The sequence below is a fragment of the Nilaparvata lugens genome, chromosome 10 (assembly GCF_014356525.2).
Source record: "Nilaparvata lugens isolate BPH chromosome 10, ASM1435652v1, whole genome shotgun sequence".
Taxonomy (NCBI): domain Eukaryota; kingdom Metazoa; phylum Arthropoda; class Insecta; order Hemiptera; family Delphacidae; genus Nilaparvata; species Nilaparvata lugens.
The window spans coordinates 37147470-37169740 of record NC_052513.1 but is presented as its reverse complement, the minus strand read 5'-3'; the positions used below and the strand labels follow the sequence as shown (position 1 = coordinate 37169740).

At 34.0% G+C, this 22271-nt stretch overlaps 1 protein-coding gene across 1 annotated transcript in view; it reads left to right on the top strand.

The window, feature by feature from the left end:
• LOC111046625 (proline-rich protein 36) overlaps positions 1–22271 on the top strand; it is a 302205-nt gene that overhangs the window by 255248 nt on the left and 24686 nt on the right. The window contains exons 7-9 of the mRNA XM_039436012.1: positions 11564–11615; positions 16434–16804; positions 19608–19916. Coding sequence (XP_039291946.1) covers positions 11564–11615; positions 16434–16804; positions 19608–19916 — 732 coding nt within the window. The remainder of the gene's footprint in view (positions 1–11563; positions 11616–16433; positions 16805–19607; positions 19917–22271) is intronic.

Sequence of the window (22271 nt, the reverse complement as noted above, 5' to 3'; positions counted from 1 at the left end):
CGCCGATTTTTGCCGTACCTTTGACATAATTTCCAAGTCTTTCATTTTTTAAATTGACAACTTCGCAACGACTGTGTTGTTAAATTGAATATATCCTGTCAAATTAACTTGGAAATTTCTCACCAGCTTGCAACACGGATATTATATTCATTTTATTATAATGCAACTCATTTTATTCAGTATCTCTTCATTTTCTCTCGATATAAAGTTGATAAAACGCAAATGAACGCCGATTTTTGGCGTATCTTTTACATAATTTCAAAGTCTTTTATCTTTAAAATTGACAACTTCGCTTCGACTGTGTTGTCAAATTTAATAATATATATCCAGTCAAATGAACTTGAAAAGATTAAAATTTCTCACAATCTTGCAACATGGATATCATAATTTTGGTTCATTCAACTCATTTTATTCAGTGTATGTTAAGATGCATATTCACAAAATTTCGGTCTCAATTCCATACAAAGTATGTTTCGTTCTAGTTTCCGTTCAGTTCTCCGACTCCCAGTACTTTGTGCTCATAACATAGCTGTTGTCGGATTAGCGAAACTCATATCCCCTCTCCTCCTCACAGCCCACTTCCCTCCACCCTGAACCCGTAATAAACCCCTTTAATTAGCAAGTAACCAGTCGGCGTTTGTACACACTGTGGATTACAATGAATAATGTCCAACACACAAACCTCTAAATACCCCCTGGTTTTAGGGGGTTCTCTTTATACATCACAGTTGTTGTTCCCCCCCCCGTGGGGGAAATGGGTTCCTTTGTAAGGGGCTCTTTCATCCCTTATAAAGGGCTGTCAGCCGAGGGGTCTCTGTTTTCAGGATCCCCAACATATCTGACCAGAGTCCAAAAGGTCATAGAAGATAATGCATGCATCATATTGGGCTGCGAATTCATTAGAACCAGTTTATGTATTGCTAACTACATATATTGCCATAGACTAAATGAACAAAATTTAAATATGTCATATTACTGAACAGAAAAATCATTTTTCAAAAGTGAAATAATGTACTATTATTGTGGAAATTCATCATAAGAGAAACTTGATGATTTGAATTGTTGTTTTTCATAGACTATTTTTAGCGAAAATTTAGCTTCAGTCTATTTGTCCCAAATAGAAAATTTTCTAACCACTGATTAAAGACGTTTCCCGCTTCTCTGGTATATCACCGTCATTTAAGATGAGAACAGGCTGCTGCCCAAAACTTCTTCAATTTCATAATTTGGTGAACTGGAGAATTATTGAACGATATGATGATCAAATAATGCAATATCTATTTTACGATTGCAGGACATTGTCTTGTAATCTACTTGAACTATGGATTATGTTGTATCCCAGTGGAAGGATGAGGAACAAGAAATGAGGCATGCTCAATTGAGGCAAAAAGCAAGTTGTAAGGTCGAAGCATGCAGCATGAGGTGAAGCATGAAACAAGAGGCAAGCTGAAAGAATGATAGATAAGGCAAGAAGCATGTTTTAAGGTGGAGCATTCAACAAGAGGCAAGCTGAAGGAATGATCAATGAGGCAAGAAGCAAGTTGTAAGGTCGTTTCATGCAACATGAGGCAAGTTGAAGGAATGACAGATGAGGCAAGAAGCAAGTTGTAAGGTCGTTGCATGCAACATGAGGCAAGCTGAAGGAATGACAGATAAGGCAAGAAGCAAGCTGTAGTGTGAAGCATTCAACATGAGGCAAGCTAAAGGAATGACAGATAAGGCAAGAAGCAAATTGTAAGGTCGAAGCATGCATTCATGAGGCAAGCTGAAAGAATGACAGATAAGGCATGAAACAAGATGAAAGGATTGATTGATTGATTGAGTACTTTATTTATGTAGATTACAATATATACTGACTTATACACTTATATACAATAGCTTACAATACAGCAAAATTATAGATGAATTTACATAATATAGACTAAGAAAATAATTATTGAACTGTATATGATATAAAAAGCAATTTGTAATATAATAACTATAGATAATAATTATATTGTTATGCATCTACATAAATTGGCGGAGCTTCGGACATATCAATGTCCATTCTTCGGAAAGAATATTAAAAATATCCTCCCCACTAACTCTCTACCAAATGGATGAGGAACAAGAAATGAGGCATGCTCAAGGGATGAGAGATAATTAAAGAAGCATAATATAAGGCCAAGGCACACAACTTGAGCAAAGCCTAAGAGATGATAGATGGGGCAAGAAGCAAGTTGTGAAGCATTCAACATGAGGCAAGATAGATTGATGAAAGTTGAGGCCTGAAGAAAGATGAAAAAATGACATATGAGGCATGCTCAATTCCTGAGACAAGAAGGAAGACTTTTGTGAGAAGTATGCAACCTGTGGCAAGATGAAGGAATGATAGATGAGGCAGAAAGTAAAGTGTTAGAATGAAGCATGCAACATGAGGCAAGATAGAGTAGTGACAGATAAGGCAAGAAGCAAGATGAAAGGGTAAACAACATGAGGCAAGCCTAAAGAATGATAGATATGCAAGTAGCAAGGTGTAGGCGTGAAGCATGCAACAAACTGAAGATAAATGAGGCAAGAAGAGAGTTGTGAGGATGAAGCATGGTATATGAAACAAACTGAAGGAAAAATAGATGAGGCAAGAAGCAAGGGTAAAGGTAAAGCATGAAATATCAGGCAAGATAGAATAATGACAGATAAGGCATGAAACAAGATGAAAGGATTGATTGATTGATTGAGTACTTTATTTATGTAGATTACAATATATACTGACTTATACACTTATATACAATAGCTTACAATACAGCAAAATTATAGATGAATTTACATAATATAGACTAAGAAAATAATTATTGAACTGTATATGATATAAAAAAGCAATTTGTAATATAATAACTATAGATAATAATTATATTGTTATGCATCTACATAAATTGGCGGAGCTTCGGACATATCAATGTCCATTCTTCGGAAAGAATATTAAAAATATCCTCCCCACTAACTCTCTACCAAATGGATGAGGAACAAGAAATGAGGCATGCTCAAGGGATGAGAGATAATTAAAGAAGCATAATATAAGGCCAAGGCACACAACTTGAGCAAAGCCTAAGAGATGATAGATGGGGCAAGAAGCAAGTTGTGAAGCATTCAACATGAGGCAAGATAGATTGATGAAAGTTGAGGCCTGAAGAAAGATGAAAAAATGACATATGAGGCATGCTCAATTCCTGAGACAAGAAGGAAGACTTTTGTGAGAGTTAGGCAACTTGAGGCAAGATTGTAAGGCTGAAGCATGCAACATGAGGCAAACTGAAGGAGTGACAAATAAGACAAGAAGCAAGACGAAAGGATGAGGCACAAGAAATGAGGAATGGGTTGAGAGATGAGGATACACACCTGAGGCGATATCTCTCATGTACAGTGATATTCACTTTAAACTGTCAGTATTGATTGAATGGGAAGCTGTGATGCTATCTATAAGGGATGCTGACAGTTTGTAGTAAATCTCTCATCTAGCTTATAAAGTGGAGCTCCCTCTAGTGGCAAATCAGCCAATTAAAATCAATTATACGGTTATCCTCCCTTTTACCCCTTCTTACCACCCCCTTTCACCTCCTTGAACCCCCCCTCACACCACTATAACACCCCCTCCCACCCACGAGGAGTTATAGTAGTAGGGGATGCAATTCCATTTTAGCACTAAAGGAGGTTAATATTCAATTTCATCCCCTTATCATCATCGACGTGTCTCAGTCATTTTGATTATGTCTGGGGGGTTTCTCCCCATCAAATCTGGAGGTAGCTCACCCCCTTCACAAATCTGGAGGATGTCACCCCCTTTAATAAGTAGGCGTCACATCACCTCGGGCTTTCTTCTCTAGACCATGTGGTGGTGATTTAGAATTCAATCTGATTAGGTTGTCATTAAATCTTTATAATGTTCTCCAATATGTTTTTAAGATCAAATCTTTGTCATTAAATCTTTATAATGTTCTCCAATATGTTTTTAAGATCAACAAAATTGTCAGAACTACTTATATATTGATGAATTGAGTTATTAGTTTTAGATGTTCCTCCATTTTGCCAACAAACGACAACTCTCCACTTATCTAATCATAGCGATTGGATTTTTCATTTTTTTCAATTCACTTTTTTCATTTCATTGGATAACAGCTGGTTAGGCTGTGAATACTGTAGGTACTTGGCCTTTACAAACTAAAGTATTAAATACAACATTCTCTCAACTTCTTCATAGCTTTGGAAAATGAAGAGCTTATAACGATCCGATGAATTTGAACCTGCATAAGCTAGCTTGTCAAGTACCGACAATGCTAATAGAAAAACAGTTGGACTCAGTGAATATCGAACATAATTAATTACATTGGTTGGAGCCTGATTCAAATGCAAATAAGTATATGATTATTCTAAGTTTGCTCAGCTCTGTTGATAATAATAATAATTATTGATTACTATGTGCACCGTTGATTACTGATGAAGAATATTGAAACTAGCAGCTGACATTTTTCATCTTGGTTTTGTTTGATCATAATTTGTGTCAACATAAGAAATCGAAACAACCATGGAGCCGATAATGTAAAATAAGATATGATACGTTTCAGCTGTATGAATAAATCGTTATGCTTTGGAATAAGTTCTGAAAAATAGAAAGCAACATTTTCTGTCACAAATCAGTAACTATTGTAAGGTACCTGGATTTTAGAACTGATACAAAAAAAATATTTTGATGATCATAAAGGTGCGTACAGATATACGCGCCGCGAACATGAGCAATTCACTTTTAATCAGCTGACTATATCTGTATTTTCACAGGAACGATAAGATACAGATATACTAGTAGTTATGTGAACAGTAGACCTCACGCATTATTCTCATCCACAAGTACCTGATTGAAACTATAGACCTTATGGAAATACAACAATAGACTGGCTTCTCCACACATCTGTGTAATCACTTGTCAGCTGATTTAAGATGAATAATATTCTATAGTCTGATTTTTACTCTAATATTGGCGTATGAAGGAGGCTCCTTTTTCCTTTTATATAATCCTTGAAATGCAAAATTTCCAAAAACCTTGTATATACGTCGACGCGCAATTAAAAAAGGAACATACCTGTTAAATTTCATGAAAATCTATCACCGCGTTTCGCCGTAAATGCGCAACATATAAACATTTAAACATTCAAACATTTTAACATTTAAACATTATGAGAAATACCAAACCGTCTACATGAATCTTAGACCTCACTTTGCTCGGTCAAAAAAGCTTGGCATCAGCTGATTAAAAGTGAATTGCTCATGTTCGCGGCGCGTAAATCTGTACGCACCTTAAGAGATGAATGAACGAACGCTTTATGATTCAATCAATGTTCATTCTTAACTGGTGAACATTCCCCGTGATTTTCATAACATCACAGTAAACTAACAATCAATAAATTTTTACAAGGAATATCTGGTAATAACCAAATCAATCAAACTAGTCTGAACTGTTCCCAACATTGTTTGAACAATTGTTGAATTTCTGTCGAAGTGTGAAATTTATTACCCAGCTGTGTACATTTTTTGTTCATCTTGCACTTTGTATTCATTTTACAAGCATTGTTTATTTCAATTGGGCTCCTACTATCAATCCACAATATCAAGCATTTGTCGACATTCGAATCGTTCGATAGATGTTGAGTTTGTAGATTATTTTCAGTACTCACAATTTTATTAAACTTTCTGGAGTGATCATAACAACTTGGAACATAACCTCATTTAGACTACACTAACTATCAAGATTTGGAAAAGAGACAGTTTTGGTTTTATCTAGTTGTTTCTTCCTCAATCATTGATTTCACTTCGTGCTTGTGTAAATGGATGAAATGAATAATTGAACTCTGAATCATTCTTATTTTTCAATTTTTTATTTGTTTAGTGTTCGGATCATATTTAATTCTCTGTACATTTACTTCTAGTCATTAACTAGAATTAATTTTTTTTTGATACCTTTATATAGAGCTCTCAGTTCTTACTGTTCCAAGCATTATGTAACATGTTTCATCATTTTTTGAATGTTCAGTTTTTAGAGGACTCTCAGTTTTTGAAGCAGATTATTAGCTAGTTGTCAAACTAGAAACCTTCCGAAATAACGCGCAATTCAAATGATTATTTTAAATGGGAACATAATTTACGTCCACAGGTGCTTCACATAAATTTTCCATTCCCTATGCTTGTTCATTAATAAGGCTTGTACGAAATAACTGCAAAATAGAATGTAAGTTTAGCAATTGGTTCAAATGAGAATGTATTTAGATCATATTGAATGAAAAAGACTAAGAAATTGTCAAAAACCACAGATTTATTGATACTTAGAAAGACCGGTTTCGGTCTCAGTTTACCAGAGATTGACAATGGTGTAATAACCGAAACCGGCCTTTCTAAGTATCAATAAATCTGTGGTTTTTGACAATGTGGTTTCTTAGTCTTTTTCATTCAATATGAATAATTACCACAATATCAACTTCTCAACTGCACAAAAAGTATTTAGATCAGTTATTGATGAAATTGAATAAGGATAGTAACTTTCAGTATCCAATAATGTAGTAAATTAATGGAAAAAAGACAGTTCAGTAGAGATGTAAATATGAAGGATAAATCTATAAAATAATTAGTGTTTAGAGTTTGAACATAAGGGTCTATTATTTACTCTATTTACTAACCAAAGAAGAAATATCAATGAATGAGTTATTATTTTTATCATCATCGGAGTTAGAAGACCCAAATTCACCTTGGATTGTTGACAGAATATGAATATTATCAGGGACAAACAAATAGATAAACAGAGACAAACAATTTTACGCTTATCTTTTCTCTATGATATTATGCAATACTTAATTTTATCCTGTTAATAGATTACTCCTCCTTCTAATCTAAAATAGGCAACCCGCCTTACGATCAGCTGATTTGAAAGTGGTGTGAGTAGATATGGGTTAATTGACCTTGAAGACGGCTAGCCTTGTAATGTAGGTCAAGTTCGCACGGCCTCTACAGTGAGATTAATTTCAAGCTGTCAGAATGGGTTGGATCAGAAGCGTTGATACTATTTATGAGGGATGTTGACAGTTTAAAGTAGACAATGCTGTATTTGCGTTCTGGAGATGAAAGCAGAACTTGTTTTGTCTAGTCAGCTGTTTGTTTTGGTGTACGGTTGGTTGCTTTGTTCAACAAAAATTAAAACTGATATTCGATTTACATTATCATGTTGTCTTGTATTATAATAATATATCATTGAGTATTTGAAGTTCTATTTTATACTGTTGGTTGCTTTGTTCAACAATAATGAAAACTGATATTCGATTTACAATATCATGTTGTCTTGTAATATAATAATATATCATTGAATATTTGAAGTTCTATTTTATACTGTAGTTGAATGTACCTCAACTACTTTTACTGTAGTTCTAGGTTTCTAGAATTTTTTAATAAAGATGGAAATTACTGAGAAATTGTATTTCATTTCATTTATTGTATAAAGCACTATAATCATAATATATATTATAGAATATATAATTTTTTATCACATTGGAGGGAAAACTAGGCTGAGCCTGTACTATTTCTCGCCAAAAATGTTGATAGAATGTTAATGTTGTCCAAAAGTTGAGGTTATGTAATCACACAATGCTTCTTGATTTTTTGTCCAGGAATAATTATTTGATAATTTTGAAGGTTGACGTAATACTCTAAATAAATCACAGATTTATTCAAATGCTAATGAATTAATAATTATTATTAAACTAAAATCCCAATCAAATGCTGTGAATCACCCCGAAGACTTCTGCTACTGCAAATATTGACAAATACTTTTACAATACTTCTGAAGTAATATTTTACTTTATAGAAATACTTTATCAAGTATTTTGAAAGTACTTATAAATTAATTTTATAGTTGAGTACTATTTATAGTACTTTTGAAATACTTTTATGTCTATGTAAGTACTTGATTCGTTGAAACACAGAATAAATGTTATAAATAAAACATACTGTATGCTGTAGCTTCAAACGGAAATGAAACTTCTGTAGTTTTCAACGATATTTTTAGATGGAGGATCTCTATCAAGTAATAAGCATCGAGGAATAGTGTTAGATATAGGCCTATGTGCTTTCCTGTAACGTTAAATATATGAAATATATTATTATTAAGATATTCTTTTTGTGAATCTTCCATTTCTTTTCGGTTTCTCTGTTCTCTCTGTATCTAATTTTCTGCTATTATTTTAGTATCTTATTTTAGTCTAAACTGCATATTTTCTCCATGTTATAAGTAACTGGCATTTTAAAATATTCTAAGCATTTTCTGTAATCTGAAGTGTACTGCAACACTATAAATAATACATAAAACAAAATTTAATAAATGAATTAAACATTGTATTTCCATTTACAACATTTCGAGACTGTTAACATTCACTTGCATTCATAAATACCCCAACAACTGTTTTGCGCAGAATACACTCTTATTGTCTTGTAATTATAACAAAATCATTTTTCAATGTTATTTACCTTGAATTCAATGCTATTTATATATTTTTTAAAATACAAAAGAAACAAAGAATTTTTCACTTTTTGTGTAGTTGAGAAGTTGATATTGTGGTAATTATTCATATTGAATGAAAAAGACTAAGAAGTTGTCAAAAAACCACTGATTTATTGATAATTAGAAAGACCGGTTTCGGTTATTACACCATTGTCAATCACTGATCAGTGGTTTTTTGACAACTTCTTAGTCTTTTTCATTCAAAACAAAGAATTCATGAATCCCTCAGTGAATGATTTGCACAGGATAAACTCAGTGACTCAGTACAGAAGGGAACTGGAATAAAGTCTCCCCTATATTTCACAGAGATTGGGATTGAAAAACAACAACAAATTATACTTCAAATAGATTGAGAAATAATCGAGTAGCATGCCTGAAGGGAAGTATTACAAATATGCAGAATACACAGAGGTAATATTCTGTGGACTGGAAAAGAGAGGGAAGTATTGAAGTAAACAGATATCCAGATATGGATGAAAGGACAAGGGTATTATTGGAAAGAGAGGTAATATTCTGTAAAAAGAGAGGAAAACAAGAGGAAACCCCAGAATGAAAACAAACGTGGAAATTCTTTAGCCGACAGTCCCCATGGACAGATCGCAACGATCATGAATATTAAAAGATTGAAGGTCGCCTTTTTTATTATTTGCTTCGGGAGACAGAATGGGGTGAGACAACAGCGGTGGGGAGAGGGAAGAGTGAGGATAAAAGGGGAAGAAATAACAAAATATCAAAAAGTAGGAGAAGGACTCAACGCAAAAAATGGATATGAAACAGAAAATGGAGTGAGAAGGATGAGAAGTAAAAGGAGAGGAAAAAGAGTAAGAAGAAAAAGGAGAAGGAGGATGAGAATAAGAAAAAAAGGAAGAAGAAGAAGATAATGAAGAAGAAGAAGAATATGAAAAAGGAGAAGAAAAAAATGAAGGAGAACAATTAGAACAGAATGGAAACGAAGAAAAAAGCAAGATGTGGAGGTGGTGAAGAAGAAAAAAGCAAGAAGAGGAGTCGAAGGAGAAGAAGAAAAAGAAGAAATGATGCAAGAAGAGAAGGTGCTAGAGAAGAAGAGGAAAAAAGAGGAGGGAAAGAAGAAGAAAAAGAAGAAGTTAATCAGTTCTTGTAGTGTTTCATGGTACAGAAAAATATGATTGAGAAGTTGTGGAGGAAGAAGTAAAAGAAAAAGAGATAAAAAATTTTGGAAGAAGAAGAGGATGAGAAAAAATGAGAAAGAAAATAGAATGTAGAAGAAGTAGAAGAAGAAGAAGAAGAAAATGTGAGGAAGAGAATGATAACGATAGAACCTTGAGGGTAGAAAAACAGTCTACTCATAAAAAAGTTAAGGCTGCATCTCATAAATTTCCATTTTATGTTTTGCTGTGCTGTCGATGGTCGGCTATGAGAGTGAGAGGGTGAACAGGGCGTGTAGCAGGAGATGGAATAAGAGAAGAAGTGAGAGAGAAAGAGGAAGAGATTGTGATAAAGGAGGGAGGAAGCAGGATAGATGACAACGAATTGAGCTTTAGTCTCCTTCCTTATTTTCGAGAGAAAGAGTGAGAGAGACAGTGTTAGAGAGGAGTGTGAACAGGGGATTCAGAAGAAGATGGAACGGGGGGCGTAGTGAGAGAAAGAGAGGAAGAGATAGTAATAAAAGAGGTAGGAAGCAGGACAGACGACAACGAATTGAATTTTGTAGTCACCACTTCATTCCCCTTGAAACGATTTTCGCCCCGACATGATATCATAACAGCAGCGGTTATGAATTTAGGGGCGGCAGTTCCTTGGGGGGTACTTGGGGGGAAGTGTTTATTTCCACCCTTGGATTTGCTCCCCTCTTCACCTCCCCCCTCTCAAACCTGAGGTTGTTCTCCCCTTTCATGACAAATTATAGATGATTAGTGGAGTCATTTCTGGAGAATATGGCGGTTTATATAGAGCGATAAAATGTAAGGTTCTAACCTTACTGAGACTTTACTCTGGGATTTGGATTTTAGGGGATGTAGGTATAGTTGTATATATATTGTTGTAGGTATATGTATGTAGTAAGGCCTAAATACAATTCCAACTGTCACTCTGGGATTTGGATGCTAGGGATTGTAGGTATAATTGTATTTACACAATATAATATTGTTTACATATTTTTGTAGTTATAATGTATGTAGTAACGCCCATATACAATTCAAACTGTCAACATTGGTTGAATGTGAAGCTTCATGATTAATGTTTATAGTTTAATGAGAAATATCGGGGCACCGAGCTTCGTTCGTTATTTTATTTATTATAGAATCATTATCCTATAAATCCGATAAATAGAATCATAAAACTACTAAAGATAGAGTAAGCCATGACAGAACACAATATTCTCTCAAATGATCGTGTTTATATTTTACAGCTGGCTATACGTCAGCTTATGAATTTCGGGGATGCGATATTTTGATTTTCCAGAATCACTCGCTCACTTTTTACTATCCACAGACGGCGTAAGTCTCAGCTGTTTCAGCCAAGGATGAGTTATCCTTTTAATGTCGTTCATCGAGTTTTCCCAGGGATGAGACCTAGTGCAATCGGATTTTTATATCATAAACCTACTATGTTCCAAATTTCGTGAAAATCGTTAGAGCCGTTTTCGAGATCCGTTGAACATAAATATATACCCATATAACCAGAAAACCACATAAACATATAAATATATATAAAGAAATTGCTCGCTTAATATAATAGGATTTCAAGATACGTATTATTGTAATCAAATGAAACAGTCCTGGTTTTTTTCAATTTTTTGTCTCACAATCTTTATAATAATCCGTATTTTGAATAGATGAATAGATTATGTTCCCTTCCTCAATCAGTGTGATGATTGTATGATGATTGTGTGATGATTTGTACTTCAATGAATGCATGAATGAATCATCAATAGATGAAAAAGTGTATTTTCACTTGTTTAAAGTAATAAATAAATTAAATATTTGCAAATTTTGAAAATATCTTTCTTTTTTCCAGGGTTCAGATGCTGGATCCGTACTATTCCCGTCTTCTCCAGTCGTTAGGAAACGTGAGTATATAAAAATCTACATACATTTCCACATATTTTCAATTACTTACGGTTCATTCATATTCAGTAATATATTTGGAATTCAAACATTTTCTGGAATCTTCTAGCCTCATGTAAAAATGAACCTTTGACTATTGACTATAATGAACCTCTCAAACTATTATATGAGTGTATTTGAACTGCATATCAATATAGGTGGAATTACATCCTCGACATTTTTAAACCTCATACAAAATTCTGTAGAATTCACAGTTCCGAAAAAAGTCGGAACATTCAGTTGTCAAAAATAATATTCAAATTTGTCTTTGACTGCTGTAGAGAGTTAGTTTTATACAAGAATACAAGATCTTCATTTGCCATAAAATAAAACAAGTTCACAATAGGCATCGTCAGTTTAACAATATTTTCATTTTTAAAATAATTGAGACAATTTGTCACATTTAAAATAATTACAATTTAGATACTTATCTGTTGAGTAAAATCCTCTAACCTTTAGCCATCTGGCAATAGTTCTTTTAAAAATGTTCAACGGCAACAATCCAATGGATAAAGGCAGCCTGTTATACAGTTTACAGTACCTTGTATTATCACATCAAATACTTGGATATATTATTATGATAATTGGAATGTTTTTGAAATTACTGTAACAAGCATTAAATCTCTTCCAATCGAGGTTTATTACTAGACATGTCTTATATTAGCTTGGAACAGCTTGAAACGTATAATACATCTCGACAACTTAATAGAAATAAATAACTTGAGAGGATTATAACTGGGGAGAACTACAACTGAGGGTTAGTATTTTTATGCTTGTTCCTTGCAGTAATACCTCTGTCATCACAGCTATAAAAACTGACTAAGCCGAACTGAAAATAAATTCTATGAATGAATCAATCCAATGGCGCCTCGCCAAGGAGTGTGTATCTAGAGATCTAAACTCATGCCAAATTATTTATTCTCTCTATTAGTGTTTTGAATAGTAGAGACATGGGAATTTCAAGTCGAGAGATGGTTTGTGAAACTATCCAAATCAAAATTCCTCTCTGTTGGGAAGATTATCTGACAAAAAAATGGAGAACTATATCTCACTTCCACTTGAATCCTTAAAAGCTTCGAAGTTTTTTTTTTAATTTAGTTTTATAGTAATGTAGCTCGATCCAATATGTCTCTCACATTCACACATGAGACATTCACGATTTTTTAACATTCAAGTTTTAATTCTTGAATTAATAATTGATGATCACATGCTTTTCAATGAAAATTGATTGTTTCCTTCTTGTATTTAGCGTGCCTCTCACATTTCCTCTTGCAAAATTCTTACACTTGGTTGCACAAAGTCTGTTAACTTACAATCCCGTTCAAATACCAAAATACCCAATCAGAGGAGTTTCCTTATTAAAAAAAACTTTCTTTGATTGGTTCTTGTGGTGTTTTATTATGATTCAAATTTAACAGGCTTTTGTGCAATCAGGTGCAAGGATGTTGCAAGTTTTCTACTTTAATCTTGTAGTTTTCCACTTGCATTCATCTTGCCTCTCACCTTTCCACTTGCAACATATTTTGACTGTTTGCCAGAGTTGAATCCGGCCAAAGAGAGGAATGCATCCATTGCATGCCTCACGTACTTTGTCCTGAGTAATTTGATGATGCTGAACATCTTTTGGCAACACGACAGAGTTTGCAGACATAGCTTCAAATTGGAGCATTTAGGCTTGATTGCCACACTGCGTATGTCCGTGATACTTTCAGAGTCTTAACAACTCAGACGTTTCTGGTTTTGTTGGAATTCCCAGGATGAGATTCACTAAAAACTGTCGGCATTTGTTAATTGGGGAACATTGATGCTACTTTTAAATAATGCTATTTATATTTGACTGACTTATCAGACCAAAGGCTGATCTCAAGAATGTTCCCAAGGCCGAAAATATGAAATTTGTTACTATGGGCTTTTCAATGATAACGTCTTGAATATTTGTTATTACGGCTTATATAATGGAAATATTGTGAAAACCACTAATTCATTAGAACAATTAGAGTAACTAGTTTCAGTTGTTCCACCATTATCAATCTATAGTAAATGAAAGCTAGAACATCAGAATATAATAATAATAATAATGATAATAAAATGGCCTTTATTCAATTTCACAATAATTGCAATACAAAAGAAATCAATTATAACATTTATTGTCAGTTTTTTCCATGGTAAAGTGCCGTCTGGAGAAGATCAGAATATATTAGTATGGGCTACAGTTACTATATTTAAGGTGTACTATGTTCTGATATAGTAAATGTGGTATGAGTGAAGCCCCCCGATTATTCCTCAGCTGTTGACCAATGAAGGTTGAGCACTACTGTCATTGGCCGAGGCTAGACACGCCCAAGTATACCAAATATGGTCATGAGAATTGAACAACAACAAATGAAGAGAAACTTTGTAACTAACAAAACTAACTTGTGTTATGACTAACAAAAAACTTCGTGTTCAAGTATTTTCTCAATCTGTATATTATTCTTCCATTCCTTTCCACATTATTTGTTTGGTTTTGTTAGTTACTAAGTTTCTTTTCGTTAGTTGTATAACGGTTCTCATGACTATATTTGGAATACATGGGTGTGTCCAATTTTAGAGTAAACAGAGTTATAGAAAATATAACAAACAAAAATGAAAAATACACTTATAAAAAGAAATCTTACAAACAAAACAAATGAAGAATAATAAAAAAAGCAAGAATGACAAAAGATAAGAAGATTCCTTTTCAGTGGAATTTCAGATGGTGATGATTAATTATGATATAGATTAATAATTATCTATCACAGCTATAATTGTGTTGTTTTCATGGTTTTATAGGCCCACACACATAGTAAAGAATGTTAAGTGGCCCATAACCTGTAGCTACATTTGGACTGTTGTTCAAATTAGAATTGGAACCGTTTTGGGCTTATAAGCCTGTCGTACTTTTCTGTAAGTTGTGTTATTCTGACTGATTGATTGAATAAATAAAAATACTATGGCCTGTTTTTTCATTTCCAATCATTTTATGATTAAGTGTTTTTGTGTCTGTTGAATAAATAAATACTATATTAAATTCTGCTGCTCAATTTTTAAGCTTTCGGTTTACTAGAGATTGATATTGGTGTAACAACCGGAAGTGCACCACAAATTGTTTTAATAAATTAGTGGTTTCGACAAAATCAAGTACTCTGCATTAAATAGCTCGTAATAACAAATTTCATATTTTCGGCCTTGATTAGTTCTCATTCAGTATGCATATTAATCTACCACAGCATTACAGGTGATGATTATATTATGGTGATGATTAATATTATGATATAGATTAATAATTATCTATCACAGCTATAATTGTGTTGTTTTCATGGTTTTATAGGCCCACACACTTTGAGCTGCGTACAAACTTGAGCGCCACAACCACACGAATTTCACTTTTTATCAGCTGATTGTATCTGTATTTATACAGGAACGGTAAAGGTGTATTTTCGTTTATGCGTAAATTTCCGCAGTCGACGACGGCAAGCATTGTTGACATTCATATTGTCCAAATTTCAAGTGTGCTAAAACAGCTGATCAAATAACTTTTCATTATTACTTTCCTTGCCCTATTACCATAGGTAAGGAAAGTATTGCTTTCCGAAAAAAATTAAGGTACCCCAATTTCTAAATTTCTTTACGTTTCAAGGTCCCCTGAGTCCAAAATGTGGTTTTTGGGTATTGGTCTGTGTGTGTGTGTATGAGTGTCTGTGTACACGATATCTCATCTCCCAATTAACGGAATGACTTGAAATTTGGAACTTAAGGTCCTTACACTATAAGGATCCGACACGAACATTCTCGATCAAATGCAATTTAAGATGGCGGCTATAATGTTGTCAAAAACAGGGTTTTTCGCGATTTTCTCGAAAACGGCTCCAACGATTTTGATCAAATTCATACCTAGAAAAGTCATTGATAAGCTTTATCAACTGCCACAAGTCCCATATCTGTAAAAATTTCAGGAGCACTGCACCATCTATGCAAAGTTTGATTTTAGATTCCCAATTATCAGGCTTCAGATACAAATTAAACAAAAAAATTCAAGTGGAAAAGATTGAGCTTAAAAATCTCTACAATTAATGTTCAGTAACATTTTCACCTAAAATTGAAAATAAGCTCGAAATTCGAGAAAATAAGATTATTCATTTGCAAACTGTTGGCAACTGTTGATTCTATTAAATCATTCACTATAAAGAGATAGCAGACTTTGTGTGTCTGCAGCGCTATGCCCTGTCACCAGCTGGCTCAAATATTTGAATAGTAGATTTGAGATGCGCGGGAACACTAGCGTCAGGTGATCAATTTTCATAACGGCAAGGTAAGTTGTGTGAGTGCGCCACACCGGATTTTTTTTGTTTATTATTCAAGATTCAAAACATTTTTGATAGTATAAACATATTGCCATTTGAAAGTATAAAAAAGTATCAACTCAACCTCCCTCATTAAAGCATAATTGAACTTAATATTTTAGGTTATTTAGACAAATTGAAATCTTCCCAATCTGAGATCCTCACACTGTCGTGGTCGACGACGGCATTTACGCACAAACGAAAACGTAGCTTAAAAGAAATCCTAGCATCAGCTGATGAAAAGTGAAATGCGCGGTTCGAGGCGCTAAACTCTGTACGCACCTCTAGAGATCGGACTTCAACGGATCAAACTGAAGGTCGATCTTGAGGAATTCTAACAGTTTTTAGTTAGTTTTGAGTAGTTGTGTACTATGTTTTCCTCAAAGTTTTCCACTAATTTCCCCACTTTTCTTTCCACAGACGAATTACCGGCGAAACACCATGTCAACAACTCAACCACCGCCGGCAACCGAGTCTCCCCAATTGTGGGGGTCAAAAGGGGGGCCAGCACCCCTTCGCCTCCCACCCCTCTTCCCCCACCACCACTGCAATCAGCTGTTCTTCCCCCGCACCACAGTCCGAGTCCCCGATCAGCTGTTGCTGGTCCCACCCCGCCCCTTGCCCACATAAAGCAGGAGAGGTTACCCCCGCCACCATCTTCGGGGGGTCCTCTGACACCCCTGGGGGGTCCCCAGCCCCCCTTGGGTCCCCCGGGGCCCCCTGGAGGTGTCTCCTCGGCAACAACCGCTGGACATTATCCGCCTATACGGCTCACCAGTATGGCTAGTATGGTTAGTATATATTTTTATTTTTAATCACATTTAATTAAAGTTGAAATGTACTATTAAAGCTGTTGAACAACATGATTAATAGATTGATTGTCAGGTACTGATCAGGGACCTATTGCATGCGAAAATACAAAGTAATAATTTAGCAATCTGCTATAGTGAGGTCCACGTTATAATGACAGTATTTGATCAACTTTGGTTGTACTATCCTTGTATATCATTCGATATAGCCGGTGGTACTATCCTTTTCTAGGTCCACAACGATGCCAATCATGTTTTTGACAGTGTAGAAATATTCCACTAACTCAAATTCTTATTCCACAAAAACGTACACAATACAAAATCAAAATACAAGTTCTCAAAAGCAAAATAACATAGCTATTAATATACATATTACACTGTATTATTTATTTTACAAAATTTTACTGTATTATTTATTTTATAAATAATATAATTAATTAATGCAGAGAATCGGCATCGCTATTCTTCTATCTTCATCTACTGCCATTATAACGTGGACCTCACTATATTTATTAGAATAGGAAATTACTAAACTTTGTATTTTCTCATGCAACATTTTTTCATGTAAACTTATTTTTATGTACGACGTTAGTCGTAAATACACGGTGTCCCACGAAGAGTATGAGTTTTACACATTTAATTTCATATTACGTGCCCACTGATGCACCAAACTTTTTTAAATTTCACACAGTTTACAAAGTAGAATCTAAAAATATAAAAATATTCTGAGCAAATTTCAGCTCCCTAACCTTCGTAGAAACAAAATGGCGGCAGTAGTTTTTACAGGAAGCAAATTGGTAAAATTTTCAATATGCCTCCATTTTGTTTCTACGTGAATTAGGGAGCTGAAATTTTCCCATAATATTTTTAGAATCTACTTTGTAAACTGTGTAAAATTTGAAAACGTTCGGTGCATTAATATAACGTAATATAAAATTAAACGTCTAAACCTCTTCGTGGGCACCGTGTATGTACTTGGTTTTTTTTTGTTTTACAACGTTATAAGTGTGTTCTAATGGCCGTAAGAATGATAAGAGTAATTATATACTTGCTGTCATCAGACTATGAACGATTCAAATGTATTTCATTTTTCATAAACAAAATATTGAGTAATTTTCTATACTACTATGAAATAGACGGTATAAATATAATTTCAATGATCATATATTAGTCATGAAAACCAAAATATATCACAAATTATTCTCAGTTCTATTTTCCCATTCCTCCTATTCTAATCCATTTTTGTGTTCCGTAATCCACACAGCTTAACGAACAGTGCAACGTACAATTTTCACAGTTGATTTCGAAATACAATGCTTCATAATATGATTGGCTCCTTGATTCTTTAGATGTTGAGCTGAGAAAATTAAGATCAAACAATATGCAAATGAAATATAACAAATGCCAATTAAATATACACAGACATGTTTATCGTCAGTAATCAAAAGTGAATATTCAATCAATAATTATTTCCAAGCTGAGCAAACTTGGAATAATCATACATTTATTTGTAGATGGAGTATTGATTATTAGCACTGACGTGGTGTTTGTGTTGGTGCAGTTTCAAATCTGTTGAATTGATTTTAGCTGTTTATTATATAAATTCATGAAATAATTTAAAAAGTTCAAAGATTTGAAGAAGATTAGTTCAATATTTGTAAAATTCTGACATATCTGTCAAATTATAATGCGTATTTCTTGTGTATGCTTTTTCTGATCTTATTAATTCCATATTGAATAAGCGGATAAGTAATACAATCATTGTATTCCCAAGTACCCACATCTATTCTTACAGCATAGATAAAGTAATAATTACTTCAAACTGTTATAACCACTTATTGAAGAATTAGTTTTGATTGTTAAACCATAATCACATCAGTTAAATTAAAGCTTCAACATCGAAATGCAGGACATGTATTGTAGAGTGTGGAGCAATACGATTGGTGGCTATTTGACCTATCAAGGTTAAGCTCTGCCATTGGCCGAGACAAGACACTCCCATAGTGGGCTGAGCATTTGAATCACGAGACACAACTTAACAACTAAAACATCGAAAACTTTAACATTGCAGTTACTGTACTTAGTTACTGATTAGAAAAAGTTAGAAATAAATTATCATGATTGATAAATCAATGACAATACATTAACTAAACATTGGAACATTGAGTAGCAGAATGAATGAAGCATTTGTAGCAAAAAGAATGAAGCACTGTGAAGTTAGAAATGAATTATCATGATTGATAAATCAATGACAATACATTAACTAAACATTGGAACATTAAGTAGCAGAATGAATAAAGCATTAGTAGCAAAAAGAATGAAGCACTATGAACTGCTATGGATGCATATTCTGCTGCTCAATTTTTCAATTTTCCATTCTATTGATGATAGATTAGAACCAAAACTATTACTAAATCTCAATGTTTCAATAAATAAGTGGTAACTTATTGAAGATTAGAAAGATTAAAGTAATTTTATTAGTCTAGAAATTAATAACCATATTATTTACCACAACACTGAAAACATGAAATTCTTCCTACATCCACTTCTCTTTGTAGGGGGCTACTGATTATTAAAACGCAAAAAAACTATCAAATACCCTTTACTTCATTGTAATACTACTATTTTCAGCTCTTCAAGAGCCATTTTAAAGTGTTACTGTGTTGCAATGAAATAGAGTCTACTTAATAGTTTTTTATTGTCTGCTTTAACTTTTTCTATTCATTCTTACTATTTAAATATGAATTTTTCAACAAAATAATAAATATTTCCAATTACTTTTCAGGTTGGCCAATGCAACGGAGCCCCTCCACCGCCCCCCAGCCATCACAGACCTCCAGGACCGCTGATGATGACGTCATCACCGCAACCAGTTGTGAGCCGAGCAGCATCGACGACCAGCACCTATGGAGTGCCACCTTCTGCCGCTGCCGTGTCTTCCAGTCCGGCGGCACAGGGCACTCTATTATCTACTGCCACTACGACCACTAGCAGCAGTTACCCCCCAGCTGTGGGGCCTCCGGCACCCCCTCCCGCGCTCTATGCGCCCTATAGCAGTACTCCGTACATGTCTACTGCTATGCCGCCTAGTTCTGTGAGTTTAAAATAATTTAGAAATCTTTGAAAATTGAATTCGTATGGCATTTGTTGGTGGGGACTGGGAACTCCTGGTCCCACCTCGCCTGAATATAAGTCGTCAATCGGCCTAATATAACGACTGTCATGCAATATAACGACTGTGGAAGTATAACGACTGTCATACTTCAGCCGGGATCGACAAAATAACGTGCCCATCCGATAAAACGGGTGTGATCTAGTGATGAAAAACCATCTGGGGATGAGCGGGTTTGAACCCGGAATCTTTAGGCTGAGCACGCAAGCACTCTATCCACTAGACCACGTATCACTCCATGAAATCGCTTTCTATCAACAACATAAACAATATTATTCCAAAATATTTGAACTAGCAGACTAAATAGTATTGAGTAGGGTGCAGTTGATCTATGTTTGTAGCAATGACCGACTACTGGTATATTACCTATTTTGTAAGTTAATAGCTATCCGGACATCTAAGGACTAAAGTACATCTTTTTCGTGAGGAGAACGTTTTTTCAATCTTCTCAAGAGATGAAGAGTAGGCTATACTACTTTCTAGGCCCTCGATGCACAATAAAATTTTCCTACACCCAATATACGAGTATAACAATTAATAAAAACAATGTAAAAATCATGTAGTACCCTTTATTTTTTAAAAACTTTAAACTAGTTCAACAACTAGTTACCCTAACTTTCATGAAAATCATGGAAAATGACCAAAGTTAGGGTCGAAGCTAGTAGTTGATCTGTTTTAATTTTTTTTAAATAAAGGGTACTACAAGATTTTTAAAATTGTTTTTATTAATTTGTTAAATGTAGCCCATCTGAGTGAAGTGTTTTTATGAGTATAACAATATCTAACCAATCTTTTGCTTCAAACATAGGCTACCAAAAATAGCATTCTACAGTCACAGATGATAGATTAATCTACTTTGATTGATTGATTGGTCGTATGGCTAAAATTTCCACATATAAATAATCATACTTGTATAAAAAAAAACAAGAAACACTTGAATAAAAGAAATGCCATCTCCTTGTCTTCGTTAAGAAAACATTTTCTGTCCACTACATCTCCGGCTATAGTGCCACATCCAGAGCCTCATCCCATGCCACAAGTGTGGGCTAAAGTTCAACTACATCTTGCCAATTACCCAGAACCTCCTATTTTGACACAAATACGATGTGTTTGTCTCTTTGTGAGTATATAGTATATTATGCGAATATAGTCTGGACATACAGTTACTATGAAGAACGCTCTAGAACTTCGTACCGCCAAAAAGTCAATGTATCTCATGTCACACTTGACTTTATTTGGTGGATCTTGAGATTTATCCGACAGTCAATATTTTCATTTACATCTCAATAAGGACTACCTATGTGCTTAGTCATGCAGCGTTTATTATTCCGAAAACATGTTCTTCTCAATCAATTGGTAGTGATATCCATTAGTAAAGTGTTGAATTAAAATAAAATAAAAATAGATAGGTTAAATCAGTGTTTCAAAGATGTATTTAATGTTTTCATAGTTATGATTGTCAATAGATGGTCCAGGAAATATGCGATGTACGATGAATTACATAGAATTTCATATTCTTTCCATCTTCCATTTAAGGATGAATATTATTATAAGCTAATTTAAAAAAGTTATTAAATTAGTCTGTCATTCTTCAGTAATAATTGATGAATGCAATATGAACAACTCTCTTTCATGAGGTAAATAATTTTTTTCCAACATTTTCCAGTTTCTCAGTGATAGGAGAGTGATAATTATTTGTATAGGTCTTCTAAGGAACGATTATCTACAGCTGGTACCAATCAACTACACTAATTTCAACTCCAAACTACCGTTTTAATACTAGCACACAATTATTATCACAGGGTGACGTGTTAATTATACAGCTGGTAACTTTAGATGCCAAATCATATGATCTTGAATCATGATCATGTTTCCGTTCTTCAGTAGCCGCTCGGCCGAAAATTTCGATAACATAGGTATATAAAATGGATTAATAAATAATTATTATTAGCCCTCCTATTAAAATTTCTGGTCAGAAACCATCCCCAATATTCACACAACATATTTCCAAAGTTTCATGCCGTTCTGTCAAGTAGTTTTCGAGTCTATAGGGAAGGGAACAAACAGACATTCATTTATATATATATATATATATATATAATATATATATATATATTATATATATATATATATATTATATATATATATATATAGAAGATTATAAAGTGTATAAAAGTATGTAATGATGTAGTAATAGAGTGCATAATATTAAACATTAGTGGATAAATGATATTTGATTCTATTTAAAGTAGAGGACCAATGGCTGTTGGTTTAACT